Source organism: Anarrhichthys ocellatus, unplaced genomic scaffold (assembly GCF_004355925.1).
Source record: "Anarrhichthys ocellatus isolate YVR2014 unplaced genomic scaffold, GSC_Weel_1.0 scaffold20, whole genome shotgun sequence".
Classification (NCBI taxonomy): domain Eukaryota; kingdom Metazoa; phylum Chordata; class Actinopteri; order Perciformes; family Anarhichadidae; genus Anarrhichthys; species Anarrhichthys ocellatus.
In genome coordinates, this window is record NW_022280050.1 from 554,315 (window position 1) to 577,702 (window position 23,388).

Below are 23,388 nucleotides of genomic sequence, written 5' to 3' on the forward strand. Positions count from 1 at the left end.
AGTTCTCAATAGAAATGTAATCGTCCGCACAAAAGAAAAATGCTTTCAAGCACAAATAACCCCAAACAAAGGCCTTAAAAATTCTAATCCAGTGAGAAAAATGTCAAAGGGAAGCCAAAGCCCTCCATTGTGGAAAAAATCTGAAGCAATCTGAATAATATAGTGAGATTTGTCCCTGAACTGTGAGTCAAAGACGTTAGAGCTGTGGTTAATTACCACTGAGGTTATGTGTCATCGTCCCAACACTAGAGGACACTAAAATGACAAAAATCCTCCATGAATGGAATAGCATGTTGGTGGCATCTTCAGAAAAAATAGACTTGTTACGTCAACTGAAACTAGTCCTAATTCATAACTGCAGTAAACACTCCACTGATGGGGAGACATCAGTGGAGTGTTGAACCTCCAACCTATTGTCCATAGATTTGATACTCTACATCCCCATAAGTGTATTGTCCATCAAGTCATACGGCATGTAACAGATGACAGCCAGACTCCATACCTTTCACTCACATCAAGTCTCAGCGTGTAACCTATAAACTAAAAATAAAATGATTGAAAGAAAGTCTCAAGTCTGATTTGATCATGCGTTAATCGAAGACATGAATGAAGTAAGATTATAACTTAATAGTTGTGTTATGTTGATGGTAGTTTTGTTTTTTTGGGGTCATGCACAAAGTAAATGTGTGTTTTTCTGTCTTTATGACTCCGGTGTTGGAATTGAAATGAATGGGACACGACGACGAAACAAGTATTCTCATACATGCGGAGGTAACGATGCACTATGAAATGTCCTCCAGCTGCGTGACACAGCTAGAGAAAGAAGGAAGTTGTGAAATGTGTCTGGATGTGTGAAGCCGGTGGCATGGATGAGAAAGAGTGTGGTGTATAAAATGGGACAACATTGCCCCCTACTGCTAAAAGGAGGGATGACACCATCACCACAACACTCAAAACAGCTTTTGTTTTCTAATCTAGATATATCAAAATGAAGAAGAGCTGCAGCTGTTTGAGTATATGCATAGAGGACCCCAGGCTTTGATTATCAAGTTTATTATATGTCATTAGTGAGTACAAATAATAGAATTTGGGTAAATGCCTCAGTCAGAAGGACTACAGGTCTACAATAGATTACAGACCTGTCCAGTATATCCTTGCAAACAACAACCTTGCATCGTTGACAGTTTCACCGTCTTACACAAAGACCCCTGTGGTAAGAAACACGGATATGATAGTGCTTAAAATCAACATAGCGACCCCAGAAACAGCAGCGTTGGGGAGGGTCCCGCTGTTGAAGGTCTTGTCGTGAACATGTGAGATGATGGAGAGGGCTCCTGCGTAGGCCTCCTCGCAGGCCGGCTGGATCTGCTCTTCTGGCAGCAAGTGGCTGAACTCACCTGAGGGAAGTGACACCAAAATGTTACAAAATAAAAGCCAGGGCATTTGGTTTGACTGATGGCTACGTAGAGTACACATCACCGACATCCAGCTCACCTTTGTCTCTCAGCTCAAAGGTGTAAGAGAACGGGATGCCAACGAGGCGAGCCCAGTCGGGGCTTGAGCCTGAGTTTGGATCTGAAGGTGAAAGAGGCATTTGCATCTCGTTCATTCACAAAGACACCAAAAGGTGATATGAGTCACAACCTGTGGCCTCACTGTGTACTTTCTTAAAAAAGGCTGCTAAGGATAAGAACGTCAGAGTGACTCGTCAAAGTGAGTGCAGATCAGATAATATGTAAATAACAGCTGTTCAGTACAGGAAAGAACAGGTCAGCGGAGTCTTACAGAGGATTTGTGGAGATGTTCCTACAGTGTAGCCCATTCCATGTAACTTCTTCATCTCTGCTGCTGCTGCCTCACCGACTGAAACCTGCACAGTAAACAAAAAGTTAGAACATGCAAGTTTGTTATTGCAAACCATGTATACTATAGGAGGTAAAAAAAAGTGATAATGCTAAGCTAACAATGTCAACTGGAGATTTAGCAGTGCTGCCGGTCTCTGTTCTTAATAGCTGTGTATCTTTTCTGGATCTGGAAAGGTCCACTGGATACGTCTGTGTAATGCAAAGCAAACACACACTGACCAGTTCATCATAGTTGGGTGCAGAGATCTCAGGGTGGCCGTATGGCAAGAGTATAAGTTGCCCAGCAGAGTGGATGGTGAGGAAACACAGAGTCCGGTTAATCATACTACCTAGATACAGACGGAATAAATGAACACATGTATAATACAAATAAATCAATAAACAAATAACAAGACAACAACATAATAATACACCTCATAATTAATAATAATAACAATAATAACAATGTATTATTTTCGTGTTTTGAATGTAATTTCAATGATTGATAGATAGTTACCAACAAAGTCCATCACAGCTTTAGCCTCTGGCTCTGACCCTGCTGATTTCCCACAGTAGGTGTTTGCACAACTGTCAAACGACACTCCAACCGCTGAGGACAGAAACAACATGAGGTTCATCGACTCAAAACCTGTGGCTGCCAGCTTTATGTTTAAAGCATGTTTTCTCATGTCAAAAATAATTAGAAAATGTGAATTCATAGAGAACGGCTTGTGAAAGCCAACACTTTAAGTGTCAGAGGGGCTTGAGCCGTGTCATGTGGACTGACACTTATATTTAGTTGTTCTCTGCGGCTTTCCAGTTTCACAGAGAAGAGTAGATTTCATGTCAGTAGCAAGTGAGTTGAATTGGGAGCATACATTGTTTGTCATAGCAGCCTGACATGACAACATACAGGACTGGAAATAACATTTTAGCCCATCAACTGTAAAATGTTTTGGTGATTCAAACATTTTTTTAAATATTTAAAAACCGGCTCATCCTGTTGGCCATATTTCTATTTGGGTTTATGTTTTGTGCGACCAATAAGTCAGAAATGTGTTAATCCTACATGTAGGAGCTTTGAGTCACTACTAGCTGGAAGGCTAACTAGTCATGTTGTGATTCTTAAAAGCATACAACTCACTGCCCCAGTTGGCATTAAAATTTCTGTTGAGGTCAACACCATGACAGCTGCTGCCTGGAGGAGGGGTCGAACGAGACTTCCTCCACAGACGAGTCTACGTGGAAACGACAGAGGCAAACATGTAAACGCAGACACAGAGCTCACATAGTTTGTTAGTTGGATTGTGCGTGGTGGATTAAATGTGAAGGCTCTCGGGTACAGATTAGTCACATCTCTGACACGAATCAACCGGATGTCATTCGATCACAACACTGACGACATTTTAAGTGAAACAACCAAACTGAAATAAAACCTGAGAAGCACTCACGCTGTCATTGGCCCTGGTGAATATGTATCCGTCCACATTGATCACAGGAGTAACGTAGACGTCAAGGTTCTGCAGCATCTGCTCCAGCTTCTTATTGGCTTTATAGGAGTGCACAATCTGAACAAACACTCACATGTCAGAATATATTGTACTAGCTGGGGTAGATATGTGCATCATTGACAATTATGACTGTAATAAGGGTACAAACCTCTTTGACAAACCACTGGCAGAAGGCAGGAGCGATCCACTCTCGGGCATGGATACCACAGTCCACCCATATAACCTTCTTCTCTCTGCCCTCTGGGTTTTCTAGTCCAAACTGGAGACACACAACACGACTCGTTTTAGGTGAATGGGTGACTTAAAGGGTCAGTGTGTAGTATATTCATGGGATCTATTAGCAGAAATGGAGTGCAATATTCATGGTTTTATTTTCATTAGTGTATAATGACCTGAAACTAAGAATCATTGTGTTTTCGGTCCACTTCATGGAGTCGGCCATGTGCTACAGTAGCCCAGAATGGACGAACCACTCACTGGCTCTAGAGAGAGCCTTTAGCGTTTTTATGTTACCTAAAGGCCACCGTAGTTCTCCAACATGCTTGTAAAAATGCTGTAATGTGAGCCACAAAATGTGCAAAACCGTGGTACATTTGCTTGTCTCAATCATAAAGAGTAAGCAATAAATAATAAATATTAATGACTAACGTTAATGTGCAGTTCGACACTGTGAAGGATTCAGCAGAGTTCCCACATGTCCACTGCTGTGTGTCATAGTGAGTGTGTTGAATACCTTCAGCAGGGTGATGTTTCTTCCCTCATAAGTGTGTCCGTAGACAGCAGAGGAGACCAGCTCTGGGTTCCCTCGCTCCACATCTTCCATCCACCTGTAAATCTGTATTGCAATTTAATCAGTGTGATAATTAATTCAGATAATGGTATTTATAGTTTTTTTTGGCCAACGTCCGTCTGTAATCCATAAAGATTAAAGTGCAAATCAGAAGGGAAGAAACTGGTGTGTGAGACAATAAACAGCAATATATATATATTGATTATAAAATATCCTGTCTTGTTATTTATTGACTCTGACCTCATCCATAGGGTGATATTTGGTGTAGTCATAACTCTGTGTTGATTCCAAAGCCTCCACTAAACTGTGAATTAAAGAGATAAATAGAAAAGCATTATGAATATGTATTTGCATTGATTAAAAAAAGTATATTAAAGTAAGCAGTACTTGGGTTAGACCTATAGGCATTACAAGGACAATGTCAGCTATAAATATGTAAATACAGTGACCCCGCAAATATATTCTCATCAACTCAACATAAAAAGGATGAATGCTACTAATTCAGCAAGTAGAACTATTTGCAATAGAAGTTGATCTGAATTTGGGGTAGTATCACTTTAGTTTCATACATGGCTGAATGTACAAACAACACAAAGTTAAATTTGCTCAGACAAAGCTGCTGAGTTTGAACTCTGACAATCGCCCTTTTTTCTTAATAAAGTCAACACAACAGCACAGCTCACCTGTCAGAAGTCTCTGAAGCGATGCTTAAAATCATCAGGAACAGACCAAGTGTCCGTGTGGTTTTCTCCATGTTGCTCGGTCTCACTTTGACTTCACCTCACTCAGTGGTGTTGCTGCTCCTCTCACTGTTGTACTTGCTCCTGCAGCACTAAGACTGATGTCAGTCTCTTCCGGTAGCAGTGGGATTTTCTTTTTTATCAGCCAGGTGACCTTGGATCTCAAAACATTTTTACAGGCTGACACAGACGTAAATACACGAGGGATCATGGCAGAGAACATTAATAATCAGTTATGTATTAACATTTATGAAGTGTCACTAAAATGATACAACAGCTGATACCACAAGGTAGTAGGCCGACTGCTCTCTTCTTTATACATGTTTGATCTTACCCCAGCATTCATCACACTTCTCCAGAAACGTTTAAACATGACTGTTTACAAAGCAGGCAGAACATGATAGTACAAGTCCAGACCTAAACTCCCGCTTGTGCACTGAGCTTGTGTTTTGCAGCGATAGAGCTAGAAAGCTATGCCTCTCCTGCTGCACTCTGCACCATCAGGAGTTGGTGAATAAATGTGCCATTCATCCCTGAGCTTGTCCTGTGTGTGTGTGTGTGTGTGTGTGTGTGTTGTTTTTGTTGTCCCTGTTTGGACTCACGTGGATAATGTAATTGACAGACGGCTCTCATTCAGGCCAGGCTGGGCACATGGGGAAGGAGGACGGACACAGCAAGTTAAGATCTTGCCTGGGTTTTTATTCTTCGATACTTGCAAATGAGGACATTTCAGGTTGGACATATTTTGATTTTGCGAGGATTGTAGAGGAATTCTGTGGGACGAGGCGTGATTGTTTTCGGATTTTTATCAGGGAGCATATATTTTGATTGTTGCACTTTTGGAAAAGGCCAATGGGAGCCAAGTTCACCATCTGCTGCTGTCAGTACTATCTGAAACACAACAGCAAGGAGAAGAATGCTATTTTGCGGTGAGACCAACACACGACAGACATGATGATTAAAACCCCAAAGCTCTGCCTTTAATCTTCATTTATTTGAATGAACTAGAACCTTTTAAACCAGTTATTCTCCTTCCTTCTCTCCAGTATGCGCACCACCACAGCTTCCAGACAGCCAGTGTTATCCAGTGAGTCCGGCGACAGCGGCACTGAAGAGGAGAGCCTTTTTGGCCCACGGCCTTCGAGGAGGCGCACTGAGGATCCGTGGGCCAACACAAACAGACCCTGTGACTCTCCCATCAGGAGAGGATCGGACAGAGAGTTACAGGCTTTTATCAGCATGAGAGACCAGGCTGACAAGGCTACAGAGGTGAGAGAAAGTGTTTTGTTGTTGTTGCATAAGAGCTGCAGAGCACAAGAGACAATGTGAGATGGAAATTAACACACATAAGTGCATAGACAAAAAGCAGCAGCGTATCTGCTCATTTCCTTTTGCTCTGTACAAAAAATTACAAAAATCAGACATTCCCAGAAAATTGTGATTAACGTGAAGCTAAGACTGCCTAGAAAAACTGCTTTCACCATCCACTCCGTCAACCAGTTTGATCTGTTCCGTTTGAAATGACATTCTTTGAAATGGACAGCCCTTTGGGGTGATATGATGTCAGGAAAATGGATGTTTTCAAAAAGTGTGAATAATAAATGTCAAGGAGGAGCTAAGAGTTTAGTATTGAGTGTACACACCCCTTATATCTGTACACACACACACACACACACACACACACACACACACACACACACTGTACACACAACACAATGATAGGATGCTGAAAATGCAGCAAAAGTCACAGTTTCACACTTTAAAGCCATTGATATATCAGTTTGATTGTTTGTGTCTAAGTTAAAATGACCCACTTGGTAGTTACAACAAGCTTTTCTACGGAAATGCTGTGAAAGTCCATGTTGCTGTCGACAATATGTGAATAGCTGTAATCCTTATAACAATCAGAAAAAAGTAACCGTACCCATCTGTGATCATCAATTGACTGTGTTTGAGTGAATCCTTAAATCTATTTTAGACTATTTTTGGTGCATATTTAGTTGATCTGTTTTACACATTTCGCAGTGATAAGTGGCAAATTCACTAAGCAGAGACCTGGTGCTTTACATCCGGACAAAGATGAAACAAAGGTTGACTGTATCTCCTGACTTTCAGAAATTCCACACATCTAGTACCAGGAAGTACTGCTGTAAATCATTCTACGTTTCCTTCATCTGTTCTACTGCAGATCTATAATAGTTATTCAATAAAGGGAGAGGACACAAACAGGTCAAAGAAGCTATTGACTCAATTTAATGTCGACTCACATCAGTAAATATACTGGAACTAAAATCCAAAACAACTTCATATTAAAAGTATCACATTAGGAGACGTTAACACACACACACACACACACACACACACACACAGAGTACATACGGTACATAGAGTATACAGAGAAGAGACATGCTACTTTATTCACTTACTCAATCAGTGGTCTAATACTTCTCACACAGTCACAGGTTGTTTATTACAGTTAGAATAGATTAGACGTACAGTAACTTTCTCTGTGTGTGTGTGTGTGTGTGTGTATCTTTGAAGGATCCCTGCAGTACATATAATACCTTCTTACTGTATTTCTCTACTGAGTGACTGTCATCTCTGAGCGGAGAGTTTGATCTTGGCGAACATGTGACTGGCAGTCTTGGTGTTGAGAATAGTCGGCTGCAGGACACAGTGGGCACATTGTGTTAATAAATGAGTTCCTCAATGGAGATGTAGGCCAACAGCCTGGCTGCCCATTCAAAGGGGATATTCAGCGAACCATCCTAATTATGTGAGACTGCTTTTAATATCAGGCCAAACAAACTGAAAATGGGTCTGTTACATTCAAAGGAAATTCAACACTGTGGGGAAAAACTAACCCAGGAAATAAAGTGGAATATCCCGGTCTGTAAACGGTCGGCTTTGTGTAATTTAAAGTTACAGATCAGATTATTTATCTTGTTCAGGAAGTAAAACAGTTTGGTTTCTGTATGTTTTGAACAAGGCAGACAGTTTTTAAATTTTACGTACCAGGTGTTTTCACTTCCTAATTTGGCCTCTTCTCAGGTTGAGAATGATAAAGCTCCCAACCAGAAGGTGGCTGAAAAGAATTGCTTAGTTTATCCAAACTATTGTATGATATATTATGTGTGTTTGCTTACAGGAATGGGAGAAGCTGAACTATGACATACACTCGTTACGCTACGCCAGACGAGAAGTCAGATCTCGATGGAAGAAAATCCTGCTGCAGCTAGGTGAGACACGCTGATGTTATTCTGTGCGGGTAATATTTAGTCAAGTCCAATCTGCTATATTGAGTTGTGTTCTGTCATGTGATCTCCCCTTCATCTCTCGGCAGGTTATCAGTGTGAGGTGGATGCCTTGCTGTGTGTGAACAAACAGAGCCGGTTCAGTCGAGATCTGGACCAACTTAACAAAGCGAACGAACTGTTGAAACAGCTGCTGGACCGCACCTCTCTGTTTCCTTCAGAAACTGAACACCAGAGCAAATACCTCTGTGTCATGGTACACACACACACACACACACACACACACACACACACACACACACACACACACACTTTCACAACTTAGTTTGTTTGTTTCTCTTACTTTCCTGTCGTCCTCTTCATCTTCCCGGTCCTCTGTTGTTATATCTCTCTTCCTCCAATCTCACCTGTTTCATTCTTACCGTGCTCCTCATCCGTCTTCGTCTTTCTCTCAGGACCGCCTGGTGTCACTGGACAGTGCTGAGGACTTTGTCCGACTGGCTAAAGAAAAATATCCCAAGCAAAGCAGGCTGAGAGACAGTGACAGAAAAAAAGATGAATTGAAAGCTGGGAGAGAGGGTGAAGAAAAATGTTAAAATGTTGAAACACTTTTTTTTTTTTTTTTACTACTCTCTAACATTCATTGATTTGTAGGAAAATGTAATTCTAATGCCAAATTAAACCTTCTCTTTGATGTGTCCTGTTGATTGAACTATTCCACTGTGTTTTGGTTATTTGGACCATTACAATTCATAATGCTGTATAAAGATAACGTGTTTTTAATTCATACATTATCTTTTTAAAGTAGAAGTTTCACTCTTCCAGCATTTCTGTTGCACTGGTGCGCTGCTGCTCAGCTGGGGAGGATTGCCTAACGAATAAGCAATATGGTTAAAACCTATACTGTTTTTGGCTCAGTCCAGCACTGTGTTACCTGCTCCATCCAAAAGGTGGCAGCATATACTTTGATCCTGATCCAGTGGGTCAAACTGGGGAAAAAATAATAACAAGGAATTTAGTTGGAAATGTCTGTATCACAGATGGGGTCAAGTTTTATCAAGTTGAATATATTTTGCATTCACTGTTGAAATGATTATGTGTAATGAGGAGGAATTTAGTTACCCAGCACATAAAACAGACGGACATAAGAATATGTTGCGCAATGTCAGCGATGAAGCCTATATGGAAAAGGAATCTTACCTCTCACACTTCCCTTTCTTCAACATTGGAGCAGAATGCAGATGATAACGTCTCATCTTGGCTTTCATTCAAAACCATTTTTTGAATTCTCAACCACACACACGCACACACACACACACACATTTGGGACACTGTGCTCTCTTCAGGTTCAAAGACTGTGTGACAGTCTTCAGGCAGTTGATGATTGTGGTATGTCGTACACACATTCATGCCTGCGCGCACACATGCAGACAGAAAGAGAGAGTTTACTCTGACCCAGATATTGTTCTCCCCCAGGCCCCTTCCCCAAGTTAGGGAAACAGATGTGGAGCTAAAGGGGGGGGGGCGGAGGGGGGGATTGGGGGAGGGGAGCAGTACGGGAGGCAGACCAATGGTCTGGCAGATCTGAAAGCCATTGTGCTGCTTGCACCTTTTTCTCATTATACTACTGCAAGTGTGTGTGTGTGTGTGTGTGCATTTCAGATCGAGTAATGCTGACATCATTCTTCAGACTTTCTGAATTTCAATGAAAGTCTGAAATTCTACATTACAAAAGGGACTAGGCGAGACAGATCAATGCTCTTATGTTAATGGAACTGATATACGACGGAAGAAAGAAGGGAATGATTAAGAGGATGTTTAGAGACAAATACTAGATTGTACCACACTGTTTGCTGTGTAACAGGTCATGTGTGTTAAAAGGTTCAAATATCACGATAGGAAACACTGATCATGCATCACTGTGTGTGTGTGTGTGTGTGTGTGTGTGTGTGTGTGTGCGACACACTGCCAAAGCCCAGTAAGTGGTCAGGGAGTACAGTGCATTACGATAACACAGACTCACACAGACGATGGTCACAGCTAATGGTTTATATTGAGTCTCTAGTGGGGCGTTGTCCACACACACACACACACACACACACACACACACACACACAAGCAGCGTAAGTGGTGAGCCATGGTTTTCTCGTCATAGATTTAGATAATAATCACAGTGAAGTTGAATCTTAATAAACTGTTTTCCATCTTGTTTTTATTCCTTATTTCCATTTTAACTCTTTAGTGAAATTCATAGTTTAACAATTTGATATTAACGGTTATTGGCACTCTTGCCGAGGGTTAGATGAGAAGATCGGGAAACAGCTATAGCTTGGCTCTGTCAACAGTAACAAAATCCACCCAGCAGCACTCCTCACATTCACAAGTTAACACATTGCATCTCATTTGTTCATGCTTGCAGAAACTGAAGTGTAAGAATTAAAAGTGTTGTGGCAGGTTATTTTTTGAGGTTGCCAAACAAACAGTGGAGACTTCAAGAACTAACCGCACCCGGCAAAGAAATAGGTAGGGCGTCCGATTTTGCTGCATTTGGAAAGAGCAAGGCTAGCAGTTTCCTCCTGATTTTGGTCTTCTTGCAAAAACTAAATGGGCTGCTGGCTTCAGGTGAGTAAATAAGAATGTGATCAGCTGGCCTGGGTCATTTTATAGCAAATCAGATTCTGTGATAAAAGTGTCATCATTTATGGCTTTGTTGTTTCTTTCTTTTTTCTTTCTCAAATTCTTTTCTCATGAGCATTTCTTTTTCATGTGTCAATACTAAACAACGCAGACGTGGCCCTGAGTGTATGCTGTGCTTCAATGAATACTCACAACAGACAGTTTATAATGCAGACCCATTACTCATGAGGTCAGGACCTTCATGTTTATGTCCAGATACAAATCACATTACCGCAGTGACTAATGGTTTACTGAGTTAAATATCAAAGTTTGTCATGATGAACTTTGGTGTGCCTTTTGAACAGTTGACTCAAACAACCCAAAGAAGCAAATCCGCTGATTGGACTAACCCATATCAAATAAACATTTGTCATAACAGTGACTACATGTATTTCCATTCATCCACTTGGAGACTAAACATGGTTATAAACAGTTCTATGTATCACTTATTAACACCTATTAGGTCTGCACAAACAGGAACCTCTCAACGTGCACTTTTGGTGCTGTGCAATTTTGGGTGGTTGGTCCACTTTGATCCAGAACTGAAATATCTTGACATATATTCCGGTCAAAATTTTCCAAGCCAGTACTTTGATTTATGTCCGCCTTAGCTGTGCTTTGTTTAGTGCAAATTAACAGATGCATGCTAACACACTAAAGTAAGGCTACATACACACTAATACGTTTCTGTTTTAAAACAGGGTTTTAAAATGAAGACGCTCTACGTCCACACGGGCCTTACGGCACTGTTTTTTGATTTCCGTCCACACTAACATGCCTGGAAACGAATATCCCATGACTGAAAGGACGTGCTTGATACTTAATTAAGATCTTTCTCTACAATCTTCCTCTTTATACTCAAATAGATAAATTCCGTAGAAAAAAAAACTTAGTAACAAGGCCACAGGTCTTGGTCTGTACCTCTCTCACACACACATCATATTTACTTTAAAATAAGCACTTGCAGATTAAAGTTTTACTAGATCGTGGTGCTACATTTGGTCAACACACTCTCACTCGTTTCCAGTCGGTTTTGTTGTCTGTTCTCAGACTCGTAGCTCTGCCGGGTGGCTGTAGGTCCATGTCGCACTGGACAGCAGTTATGCTTTTGTTCGTTTACAGTTATTTTGTTAACTTCCCAATAGTTGTGCAGACCAAAACAAGCATTGATAAGAAAAGGAAAGTCTTGCGTTTTGTGTCCATCGCCTTCTTCAAAGCTGTAAACCGTGACTTCATACGTCCACTCCGTAGGGCTGGACACGCCGCTCGCAAATCACTCCAATGACAACTTGCTTCCTCCGCATGTAGGCATTAGTAGCATTATAAAATGCAAATTAAATGTTTTAAATGGAAGTGTAGTAGTGTGGGTGTAGCCTAAGAAGGTAACCAAAACCTGCCTACATTAGCATTTAGCTCAAAAGCACTTCTGTGCCAAAGTACAACCTCAAAGAGCGGCTAGCATGGCTGTGGACTGAGTCTTGTTTCAGGCTAGCTCTTGCTTGAGACAAAGAAAGGATTATAGTTTTTGTTGTTTGGTTTTGTCCAAGATACGAGATGTTTTTATGACTCTCAGGCTGCAAACACAGTCTTAAAACAAAAACGATCTCCGTCCACACGGGCGTTTCGGCATCGTTTTCGACCTGATCTACGTCCAGACGAGTAAGGTTTGGTCACCTTTAGTTTTACTCGACCAGGAAATATGCATTTCCAAATGTCCCATTTTAACCCCTCTAAAAGCCTCCACTGTTTATCTCAGAGAGCAATTTATGATAAGACAGTGATGACAGCAGTGTTACACCCATACTCACAAACATTAACAGACATTTACATGTATGAACACACACACACACTCAGTAATTTGTAACGGATGTTTAGAGAACCAGGCCATAGTTTGCTGACCTCTGTGACTCCCAACAGAAGGTGAGAGGTCAAGAGTATGCTCCGGAAAGGCAACATTATTAATTTGCTTTCAAGTCTAATCCTCCCAACTGCTTTTTTAATATTATACGTGCAGCTTTAGATTTGAAGATGTAGTCACTTTCATTCTCAGTTTCTTGGTTCAGGCAGAAAATAATGCAGAACACACACATGCGCTCACACACAGCACAGATGGGTTGAGCAAGCTGTTGGGCAGGGCAGGGTGTGTTCTACAGCATGGCCGCACTGCATGCTTACATATTGTTACTGTAATTGTTAACTGCATGGTCTTGGGCCTCGGGACTCAAAAGAAGGATCACCGCATAATGGGTCAGAAAAATAGATAGTGATAGAGAAACATCCTTTGTAAGTATTTATGTAAAAAACTGTGGAGGTGGGCAAAAAGACAACAAAAAAAACAGGACAGGCTAAGAAAAAAGAGGGTTAAAGAAAGAAAATGGCAGTGAGTAAAGATTATTTTTCTCATCCTCATCTCCCCCTCGGCCCTCTTTTCAAGGAAAAGTCAGACAGTGACTCACTCACTCCCCCATATGATCACCTGGCTGGGTTTTCTGTCAACACTCACCTGGTGTTCACTCAAAGGTGCCCGACCTGCAGCCGTAACCACAAAACAGCCCCGCGCTCAAACCCACTCACGTTCACCGTTCCTTCGCCATGAATCAGAGGCTGGATCAGCACTTTGTCCTGATGGCGTATAGACGGCATCCATACTGCCTGAAGAAGAGAGCAGCCTCCTTTTGTTGTAACAGACAGACGGTGGATGATGTCATGTAACGATGGTGCAGATTGAAGAGCGGCTCTGCTTTTGATATACAAAGACACACACACACAGGTATACCCACTGCACAGCATAAACATGTGGTGTTCGTACCTTAATATAGTCAGTCCAGTCCAAGTGTTTAAGACATCACCACCAGGCGTGTGTGTGTGTATGTGTGTTTAATACCACATAGGAATGCATGTCCCACAGCTGGGAGGTCAATCTTACAAGGCGGAGTGTCCCCTCACAGAAATAGAAGCAGTTCTGGAATACTAATAGGATTCTAATTCCATGAATATATATACCACAGGATTGGTCAGACCAGAGCGCTGACTTCATATTCTATGTTTGTCTCTTCAGTTTCCATCAAGTCATTTGTTTTTCTAATAACGATGTATTGAATTCGACGAGTTGAATGAAGCCGCGTAAGGGCGTCAAGTACGGTAAGATATAAACAAGACATCCTGGGCTCAGATTGAGCCGGAAGAAAGATAAACAAAATACTTCATGAAGACTTGCTGCAGAGAAATGATACATTTCAAACACAACGTGTATTTTCATTTAAATGTGTCGCCAAGGATATTTGAAGATTATAACTTTAAAGGCTAATTTTCTTAGGGCACTTTCACACCTGTAGTTTGTTTCTCCAAATCAGTTGATGACTTTAGAAACATTGCTATGCAAATTAACATGGAACAACTGCAGAGTTGGCATTTTGCTCGTAACCGTGATAATAATCTGAGCAATATACCAGGCAAAACTTTACCAGCAGAATAACGAGACCTTGGCTCATTCTCCGGCTGGCTACTACTGCTACTACTACTACTACTACTACTACTACTACTACTACTACTACTACGCAAGCATACAGTTTGCACGCTCTGCTGCATCCTAGAATGCAGCACTATTTCCAGTGGCAGATTCATTGCTGATGTCCAGTGTCTGTGTGTCTGCAACCTTGTTTTGGTGTTTTTCTTGTTTAAAAATCAATTAGTGTGGTTTAAAAATGTAAGTTTTAAGACCAAAAAGTAATGACGTATGTTTGACATACTTACATTGACGAATGGTTTATTTCACGGTAACACATTTTTGGGACATCTCCAAATTGCTTTAATATGACTGAGACAAAATCCACTGTCCTTACAGCAGACAGGCAGGAGACAGAGAACTATGTACAGTTATGATACTTTGTTTATCTTATTTTGTCACTTTTGCTTTGACCATTTTGCAATGTTCAACAAGTGCACACACAGACATAGTCAAAGCTTAGCAATTCATTTATGTAATCCATTTTAAGACAAGCTAAAAACTCATATTGCTCCAAAAATGATCAGAATTTTCACTTCAATAAACTGTATCTAAGCTACAAACTGCTTACTGGCAATAGATGCAATCTTTCCGCTATCTGGCAGTGGTGAAGTCATCGTCTCAACTTGATTTAGATGACTATCTTTGGGGAACCTCGATGCGCATAATGTCTGCTCAAAGCTGCCAGACATCACGGGTGATTGATCAATCATGATGTCTGATCAAAGGTCCAATCATCTTTCTACCAATCAATCATTTATTTTATGCCTTTCAGCATGCTACAGCTAGAACCTACTGCTGAGGACATTTCATCTCCAACGAATAATCTTTTGTAATCTTTCCTCCGTCTGTTAAGGCGTCCTATGGTCATTTCCATTTGTTCATGTAAATGAAGACTGTCCCTTTATATATGGAAATGGATCATAATGCATTCAAAATCCTGATGTTAAAAAGTAAGGAGGAAGTCATTTACGTAAGTAGCACCATTGACGTAATCAATCATTATTTTCAGTTTTGACTTTCACTTTGAAAAAGAAAGTGGTTTGCCAGTTTTAACAGCAAATACAGTAAGTGAAACATTTCCTACGCCTGTAGATAGTATAGCCAGGTCCTCCCTGAGGATATGAATAAGACTCCGACCATAAAAAAGTTGGCACACAGCCACACTACTATACACCTAATGTTGGGCCTCTGTTACTAAGGTGATTTCTAAATCTCTGTGTCTGTGGGCTGTACTGTAGGTGGGGGAAGTCATTTTGCTCGGGACACTGGGATACGTATGTATCTGCCTGACTCTGCAATCTCCACTTTCTATGACTCACCGTCCAGATATCCACTCTGGTAGGTCTACACACACACACACACACACACACACACACACACACACACACACACACACATGACAAATTCTGGGCTTCCACCGTTATGAGCTCACTGAAAAACAGCTTCCATTCGCTCACAAAGGTCAAATGAGGGGGAAAGTCTCGTATCTCTAACTAGCTGCCTGCTCCATTATCGGACTCTTCCTATATTTATGTCTATACAGTGTCTGTATCTCAGTCTCACTCCCTTTTTCTGTCTTTCTCTCTAACTTTAGTTGAGGAATAATTCCGGTTTAGTACAGCTTTCACCGTAGTCAGCTTCCAAATACATTTGGCCAATGGGGCTTTGTTTAAAACCAGCAGTGTTTACTGTTTTGGTTCACTTTGCCAGCTCTCATAGTGTCGTTTCTGGTCAAAGCAGGCAAAAAACCCCATAATATAGCAATTTGTAGCTAAAAGCCCAGATAGGACTTGGTGTAGACCAAAACAGAGAGAATTGTGTTCATCATGTCACCACAAAAAGATGTCTCAGCTGGATATGCTGAAACAGAGGCAATACAATGAGAAAGAAATTGAGCCAACGTTGAATCAAAACATTACCTTTCTTTTTTTTTTTTGAGACCACAACCACTTGCTTTGCCCTGTTCAAACACACTTGCTTTATATCTGGTCCATCTCTGAGTAATGCACTGAATGCACAAATCCAGCACACTGAAATAAATCAAACTAAGGTATGAACACAGCTTGAGGGCCATGGCAACATCAGCATGTAACAATGTAATAAATGAAATGATCATTGCTTACTGCCAAGCTTCTCTGTTGTTTCTCTGTGTGTGCTGGTGTGCGTGTGTGTGCGCATGTTCCTTTGCATGCATTTCACTTGGCTCAGCATCCTATGTGACTCAAACACTTTGCTCCTCCCTTCCCTCTGGGAGGGACACATTAGACATACACACACACACATAGAGGTGGACCCATCTCAGTGTGGTATGGTTAAATGACAGAGCTTGAGTTTAACGGTGGTTAGGCAGAGGAGCAGAGGGCAAAGAGGAAAATAGAGTCAGCAGCTTCGACATGAAGGCAGAGAGGGAGCGCTGGTAAAACCACACCTTGGAGCCCATGAGGAGAACAAGTGGCGAATAGATGCAGATGGAAAACAAGCTCTAAGGGGCTTTTGTGCACTTCAGATTTATTTCTCAGGTTTTTATTAAAAATGCTGCTATCATGTGGAAATCATGTGTGTGTGTGTGTGTGGTGAGGAGCGAGTCATCTAAAAATCCCCCTTCACCTCTCATTTGTGAACGAACCAGCTTTGTCATTCAATCACTACCTTTCCGTCTGTAGACTCTCTCTCCTCTCTCTCTATACCTAACTCCTCCTCCTCTCCTCTCTGTGTGAACTCAGATCAGTGTTGATACAAGACTTACGTATATGAAACCCCCCTCTAATGACCCACAGTGGGATCGCAGTGTTTAAGACAACACAGCGAGGGAGTCTTTGGTTTGTTTTTTCTGGCCATGATTCATAAAGCCTTTAGCATCACAAATGACCCGTGACTGTCTCAAGGTCCCTCACATTCTCACTGACATCATGTTGGACTGAAACTAAAAACAAAGGTGATCAAGTGTCTGATTTGGTGAATTCCAAATCTTTTGATTGAAAATCTTACCGCCAACTTGACAGTTCAAAATTGTTTCTTTTCATCTCTTCATTGCACCTTCTTTGATCTGCTAAATTATCAGTTTGACCTCAGCCATGATTATCAGTGTCACATGAGCCTTGAGGCAGGTTTATCTTTGTACTTACAGACTAAAAGATTTGTTTACTTTTGTTTATGCATTTAGAATGCTGTCTTTCCTTTTTAGAATCTCTAAAGAATATATGACATATTTATCTTAGTATACACTGTACTGTATACTAAGTCTTTTCTGTAAAACAGAACATTCTTGAACACAAGGAAAGTTGGCAGGACTAACTGACTCTATATCTTTGTCTAAAAGACTGATATGGAGGAGGAGGATGAGGAGGGAGATGTGGGGGCAGGCGGAAGATGAAATTAGAGAGGAGATGGAGGAGGAGGAGGGAGAGGAGGCGAGAGCAGAGGAAGTGACTGAAGATAAGATAGATGTCTGAAAAAGAAAGACAGAGAGGGAGAAGAGGAGGTGAAGGACGTGAAAGACGGGTAATGGGGGAGAAGAAGGAGGAGCAGTGGGTGAGGGAAGGGACTCTGATATACAGATTGTGGATAGAGGGCTAGTCTGGCCAACTTCCTGCCCTGTGACAAGAGGAGAAAGCAAAAGCTCTGTATCATGCTCTTTTCTTTTCCCTCTCCCTCTGCTTGCTCAGAAAAGTTGCCAGGTTCAACTGTACTTCAATGCTCCAACTCTTTTTCTTTTGCTTCCCTGCCTGGTAATCTTCTCGTTTCTCTTTTGCATCTGCGTCATCTGAAAATGGAGTCTCGTGAGGGCTGCTAGATGATTCTATGTCAGTGCAATTATGCTCATTAGGGGCGTTTACACTTGTATCCTCTGTCTGTGCATGAGTGTGCATATGCTTGCTGCTGGGAAACTTAAAAAGGAAAAAGTTTCCCCCATTAACAACATTGTATTTAATAATATTCAGCACCAAAAATGACTTGCTGTACTTGTGGAACCCAGGAAAATAGTATCGAAAAAATGTTTGGTTATGTTAGATGATTCTGATGTGGTGAGCATCATGTGCGTCCTGTTCAGATGAAAGCCCTGCAGCTCTCCTTGGATAAACACTAAAATATGTATTCCATGAACTTAAGAATATGTAAAAAAATAAAAATAAAAAAAAGCATCCATTAACATTGGTGTGTTTACATGACTGATACCAGTGGATGTTGCTTCCAGATTAGGTTTAAACTAACATAAAGTTGGTCTTTGTTTGTTTACCGAGGAGAGGGTGAAGCTAAGAGAGGACCAGGGGAAAGGAGAGAGAGAGAGAGAGAGAGATAAATAGAAACGGGAGAGAAATGAAGAGCAAAGGGGAGGAGACGAGTAGATTGAAAGGAAGAAGATAAAACACGACAAATTGGGGCAGCATCTGTTTTCTCTTTGATGTGAGGAAACTCTCAAATCGGTTTTCTGCCTAGCAACCCCAGTAGAAGACTAATTAAGTGTTTATCTCATTGGCTTATGGCCAACTGGTGAAGTGAAGGCACACACACACACACACACACACACACGCATTTTCTGTAACTCCATCAGGAGGTCCGATCCTGCCGTTATCAGGATGGATTAACTGGGTGTGACACTCAGATTTACACACAGAGTTACAGTAGACACACAAAAGCACACGCACACAATCGGCCTCACACACACACACACACACACACAAAAATATAGTGACATCCGCACAGAGCATCTTTTCTATAGTGGCTGCGTGGCAGATAGAGTGATGAGAGGGTTCAGCTGAAGAACGAATGAAGACATGACGGCTCTCGAGTCATCTCGGGTCACCCAGACAGGGAGGAGGATGAAACTGATTACAGACAAGAAGAGTAGAGACAATGGATAAGAAAAAGAAAGGGTGGGGACAGTGATTGAAAGAGACAGAAGAGAGAAAATAAGAAGTGTCAAAGCAAGAACTTCACAAAAGCAATAAACCAGAGGGAGAAGAGGAAGGACATTTACCGTAGAAAGCAGAGCAGAAAAACAGATGCTTGAGTGGGTAGACATAGAAAGTAAAAGACGACCTCTGCCAGACGACTTGCACACATTTCCAATACCTCACTACTAAAAAGTCACTGCGACCCTCCTGTGTGACTGAATGGATGACTGTAAATGTGCGTAGTGTTGTGGTTGGCAGTGGTGGTTTCCGTCCAATGTGAGCAGGGAACTGGACATGTTGAAACACATATCAGATGCACCAGATGTGCATCTCAACACACTCTAGATAGTTCTAGTGATTAAACACTGTAAGTATACATTATAACTTCAAAACAAGTCCCGTCACAGCCAAGCAGGGTTTTGAATGCTTGTTGAAGCCCATTCTATCTATTTGAGGGGATGTTTGCTGAAACATTGTATGAGCTAAAGAGAAAAGAGAAGTTAATGTGAGAAACCATGTGAGCTGGCCCGGGAATCTGGCCTGGAAAAGGTAGAAGTTGGATGTATGAGAGAGAGAAAATTCTTTCCTTGTAATACCAGCATGCATTATATAATTAATAGCTGCTACAGCACGCCTGCTTCGTCTAGTCTGAGTCTCTTGCATGCTTATTTGCTTCGGCCCTCTTCAGCGCGGCTCCATACAGTCACAGCCGGTCTCTCCTCTCGTGGTTCCCACATCTCCCCCGAGACGTCCGAGTGCTTCAGCTCACGTTGTCCAGCTCGACTCTGCCACGCATCAGCTATTGCTGCAATGTTAGTGGATCCTTCTTGTAACATTTAGTTTGTTTCAGGTGTGTGCATGTGGGCAAACAGCGGGACGACAGCTGCAGTTTATGTGGCGTGTTGACACATAAATTGCCCTATGCTACGTGAATTACAGAAGTGCCATTTGGGGCCGGCCATTGCTCTCATTTGGGTTTTCAAATCAGAGCAGACAGCCTGTGTGTGAGTACTGAATGATAAATCAGTTGTAACAGCAACCTGCACCAATACTGGCAGAAAGTTATTAGAGTAGTCTACAATGACCGCAGCTGGTGGGCAAAGAGAGAAGTTTGTGCTAAAATTGTATATGTTTTTTCAAAAAACAAAAGCGATAATGTCGCAATGTCCGAGGCAACCAAACATGCGCACGTACACACACACTCACACATCCAGAGCAGCAGACTATGTCCATCTATGGAGGGGAAAGTGTTACAGAGTTTACAGAATGTGAAACTAAGTAGTGAATCATTGTTATTTCCCTCAAATTTAACAACCCAAACTGTTTTTTCTCTTTGTTGTATTGACTCATGTGCTGGTTGTTAAAGTGCTCTAACTTTGACATATACTCAGATACAGAACAAAAAGCTATCCATGTAGTTGGATCTGATCTCATACAGTCTAGAAGCTTAACAAGTTCCTAATTTAATTATTTCAGTTTTACAGCCTGCAGTAAGGAAACATGAATGACATGAAAATATGACAAAACAGCACCGATGATTAAAAAACAAGTGGCTTTGATTGTAATCTTTTTTTTTTCTCTGTATTGTATTGAATTGCATTTGTCAGTTTATGAGTCACATATGTATTCATAAATGTGGAGGCAATTCTGTATAACTCAAATCAGGCAGAAAACCACAAAGAATGTAAGACAAAATGTAAAACAATCACAAAATCTGTTTTTGTTGCAACATATTTGTTGACTTTATATTGACACTACTTTTGAAATTACTTAATTTAACTTCATGATTACATAGATGGGAGTGTTAGGGGAAGCAAGGCCTGTATTTTAACACTCCAGTGATACCAGAAGGGAAATGTTGGAGCTGGTTTAAACTGTGTTATGTTAAAATGAATGTAAATGACATTCACTCACTATAGCATCATTTAGCAAAGATCAGACTGCAGCATTTTGCAGTAAAATAATTTGATTTCAATGGATTCCCCACAACCATTTGATTCCCTGGAGAGAAAAGTCAATCCACGCAAACGTCTCCCATCAAGTTCAACCAAGGATGCTGTACAACAAATGTAAAACGCCTAAGTGGGCGTGGTCATGTCATGTTTGCCCCCCAAAATCTACCATTTGCTGCTGCACTCCTCACTACTGAGCCATCTATGATGTGGCATTTGTCCCTTCTCATTTCCCTCTCTCTTCTCTGCACCATATATTATCAGAGGGATTAATAAAAAGCTTTGGGCAGCCTGCCCTTTATCCAACAGTCCCTCTTCTGTTCTGATAGCAGAGCAGATATTTGGGCTAAGGTCACTGCGCAACATCAGAAGAACCGACCTGATTTCTCTGTTCTGGTTCAGTGGACAGGTAGCAAAGGAAAAGAGGCTCTTCTAATAATGCAGCCCCTCTAAAGACATGAAAGGAACCAAAACCTTCTCTTGATCTACTTACTGCACACATGCACACGCATGCATACTTCTTTACTTTCACGGTGAAGATTTAAATCCCCCGCTCCTCAACAAAGATATAAGAATACAGGAATTCACACTGTTAAATCCTGCTCAAGCACCATTACATTTATATAAAATCTTTTATATGGACAGCAACGTAAACATGCTATAACACAATTGATCACATTTGTGATGCATAAATGCACTGAGAAGTGTGCACACAGACACACACAGACGGTACACTAGTATATACACACACTGCCCCATCCCTCACTTTCTCACTGGTTTCCCTGTAATAACAGCCCAGTTGATGTATTTCCAGTGGAGTGTCTAGTACAGTACAGAGCCAACTGGAAGTGTATGAATTTCCCGGTCTGTTTCCACTCACACCAGACGGACTCATGCAGGTTATGGTGTGACACTCCAATTCAAAGAGGGGTAGAAGGAAAATAAAGCTGCAATCTATACTCGTACACAAACCTCATGTATGACAGGGTACAGAACCAATGCCCTCAAAACAACTGCACTGTCAAGTCGCAGAGCAGAACTCCCCCATTGTACCAGACAGACTCAGCAGAGAAGGCTGATATACATGGTGAGGGGGAAGCAGCAGAAAGCGAAAGAGTAAAAGAGAAAATGCCAGTCCACGGACTGTTGTCCTCCTCTGCTGTCCTCCATAGCGCTCTACTAGAAGCAGAAGGATTCTGCTCAGAACTTCCACACTTTGAAATGTGATTTGAGCGGCCAGAGCGTCTGGACTGAGACACTTCTGTAGAAGTCTGATTGAAATTGCAAGTAAAACAACCTCCAAATGGCGTTTGAATATCATTTGCAAAAATCGCATTTCATGTATTTTGTTTTGCTGTCCAGACTTTGTAATCTGTATACACTCTGGATATGCCTAAAAAAGGCATCAGCATCAGTTACGTATATCAGGACCTCCTTCATTTAAAGGAAGAGCAAGGAATGGCACTGAAGGCTTTTCTTGATGGAAAATACGTTTTCTCTCTTCTCCGGACTGACTTCGGTAAGAGTTTAATTGACAGACTCATACATGCAATCACGTTGCAAACTATCTTTTTGGAAGTGCCGATCCTGCCCTTTTTTTCCAAACAAACCATCTGGCTGGAGTCGCTGAGCCACGTGTGATAACCTGTGTTGATGCCATGGCTCGTGTAAAGCTGCTTGATCTCCCTCCAACTACTCTGATACCTCAACACATTTCAGTAAACTCCTTCAGCTCCGTCTTCCCTCGTGGAAGACGGATGGAAAAGAAATGTGATGTGAGGCAGGAAGATATTCCTCAACCTCGGATGCCACATCGCAATGTTCTGCGCACAATGTAGTCATGATACTGAACTCTGCCCCAAGAGCATAAAAACACACATGCAAATAGATTCCCTCACTGCTCCATCCGGCACACACATACACGCAGCTCTTCCCAAAACATCTCCATCTGTAGTTATATACCTCTAATTAGAACATGACTGTGTATGACTCAGACGTTTGAGGGAAGTCATCATTTCCTAGCTGTCCTGACTTTCCATGCCCTCTGTGCTCAGTGACTGTTTTTGTAGGATATAATAATGGCTCAAGCTAACATATTTTGTGCAGGTTTTCTTCTTTCTTTCAATCTCTCTCTCCCCCCTCATTCCTTCCATTCAGTTTTTCATAGGTAACCGTCTCCAAGGAAACCTACTGTAAGGTAACCTATGACGAGGTAACC

General features: G+C 41.5%; 2 protein-coding genes across 2 annotated transcripts; one reads left to right on the top strand and one right to left on the bottom strand.

Moving 5' to 3' along the window:
* Nucleotides 1–1,037: 1,037 nt before the first annotated feature.
* Nucleotides 1,038–5,843, bottom strand: LOC116389650 (carboxypeptidase O-like). The gene is made up of 11 exons (XM_031858525.1): nucleotides 4,829–5,843; nucleotides 4,386–4,449; nucleotides 4,089–4,190; nucleotides 3,504–3,614; nucleotides 3,296–3,412; nucleotides 2,989–3,082; nucleotides 2,362–2,454; nucleotides 2,085–2,194; nucleotides 1,786–1,870; nucleotides 1,495–1,575; nucleotides 1,038–1,397 (listed from the first exon to the last, which is right to left on the bottom strand). Exons 1-11 carry the CDS (start codon nucleotides 4,897–4,899, stop codon nucleotides 1,195–1,197), a joined length of 1,131 nt encoding a protein of 376 aa, XP_031714385.1. The 5' UTR covers nucleotides 4,900–5,843; the 3' UTR covers nucleotides 1,038–1,194.
* On the top strand, nucleotides 5,496–9,334 carry LOC116389651 (melanoregulin). The gene is made up of 5 exons (XM_031858526.1): nucleotides 5,496–5,814; nucleotides 5,932–6,154; nucleotides 8,034–8,124; nucleotides 8,229–8,395; nucleotides 8,595–9,334. The coding sequence occupies exons 1-5, from the start codon at nucleotides 5,738–5,740 to the stop codon at nucleotides 8,733–8,735; spliced, it is 699 nt and encodes a 232-aa protein (XP_031714386.1). The 5' UTR covers nucleotides 5,496–5,737; the 3' UTR covers nucleotides 8,736–9,334.
* Nucleotides 9,335–23,388: the final 14,054 nt, after the last annotated feature.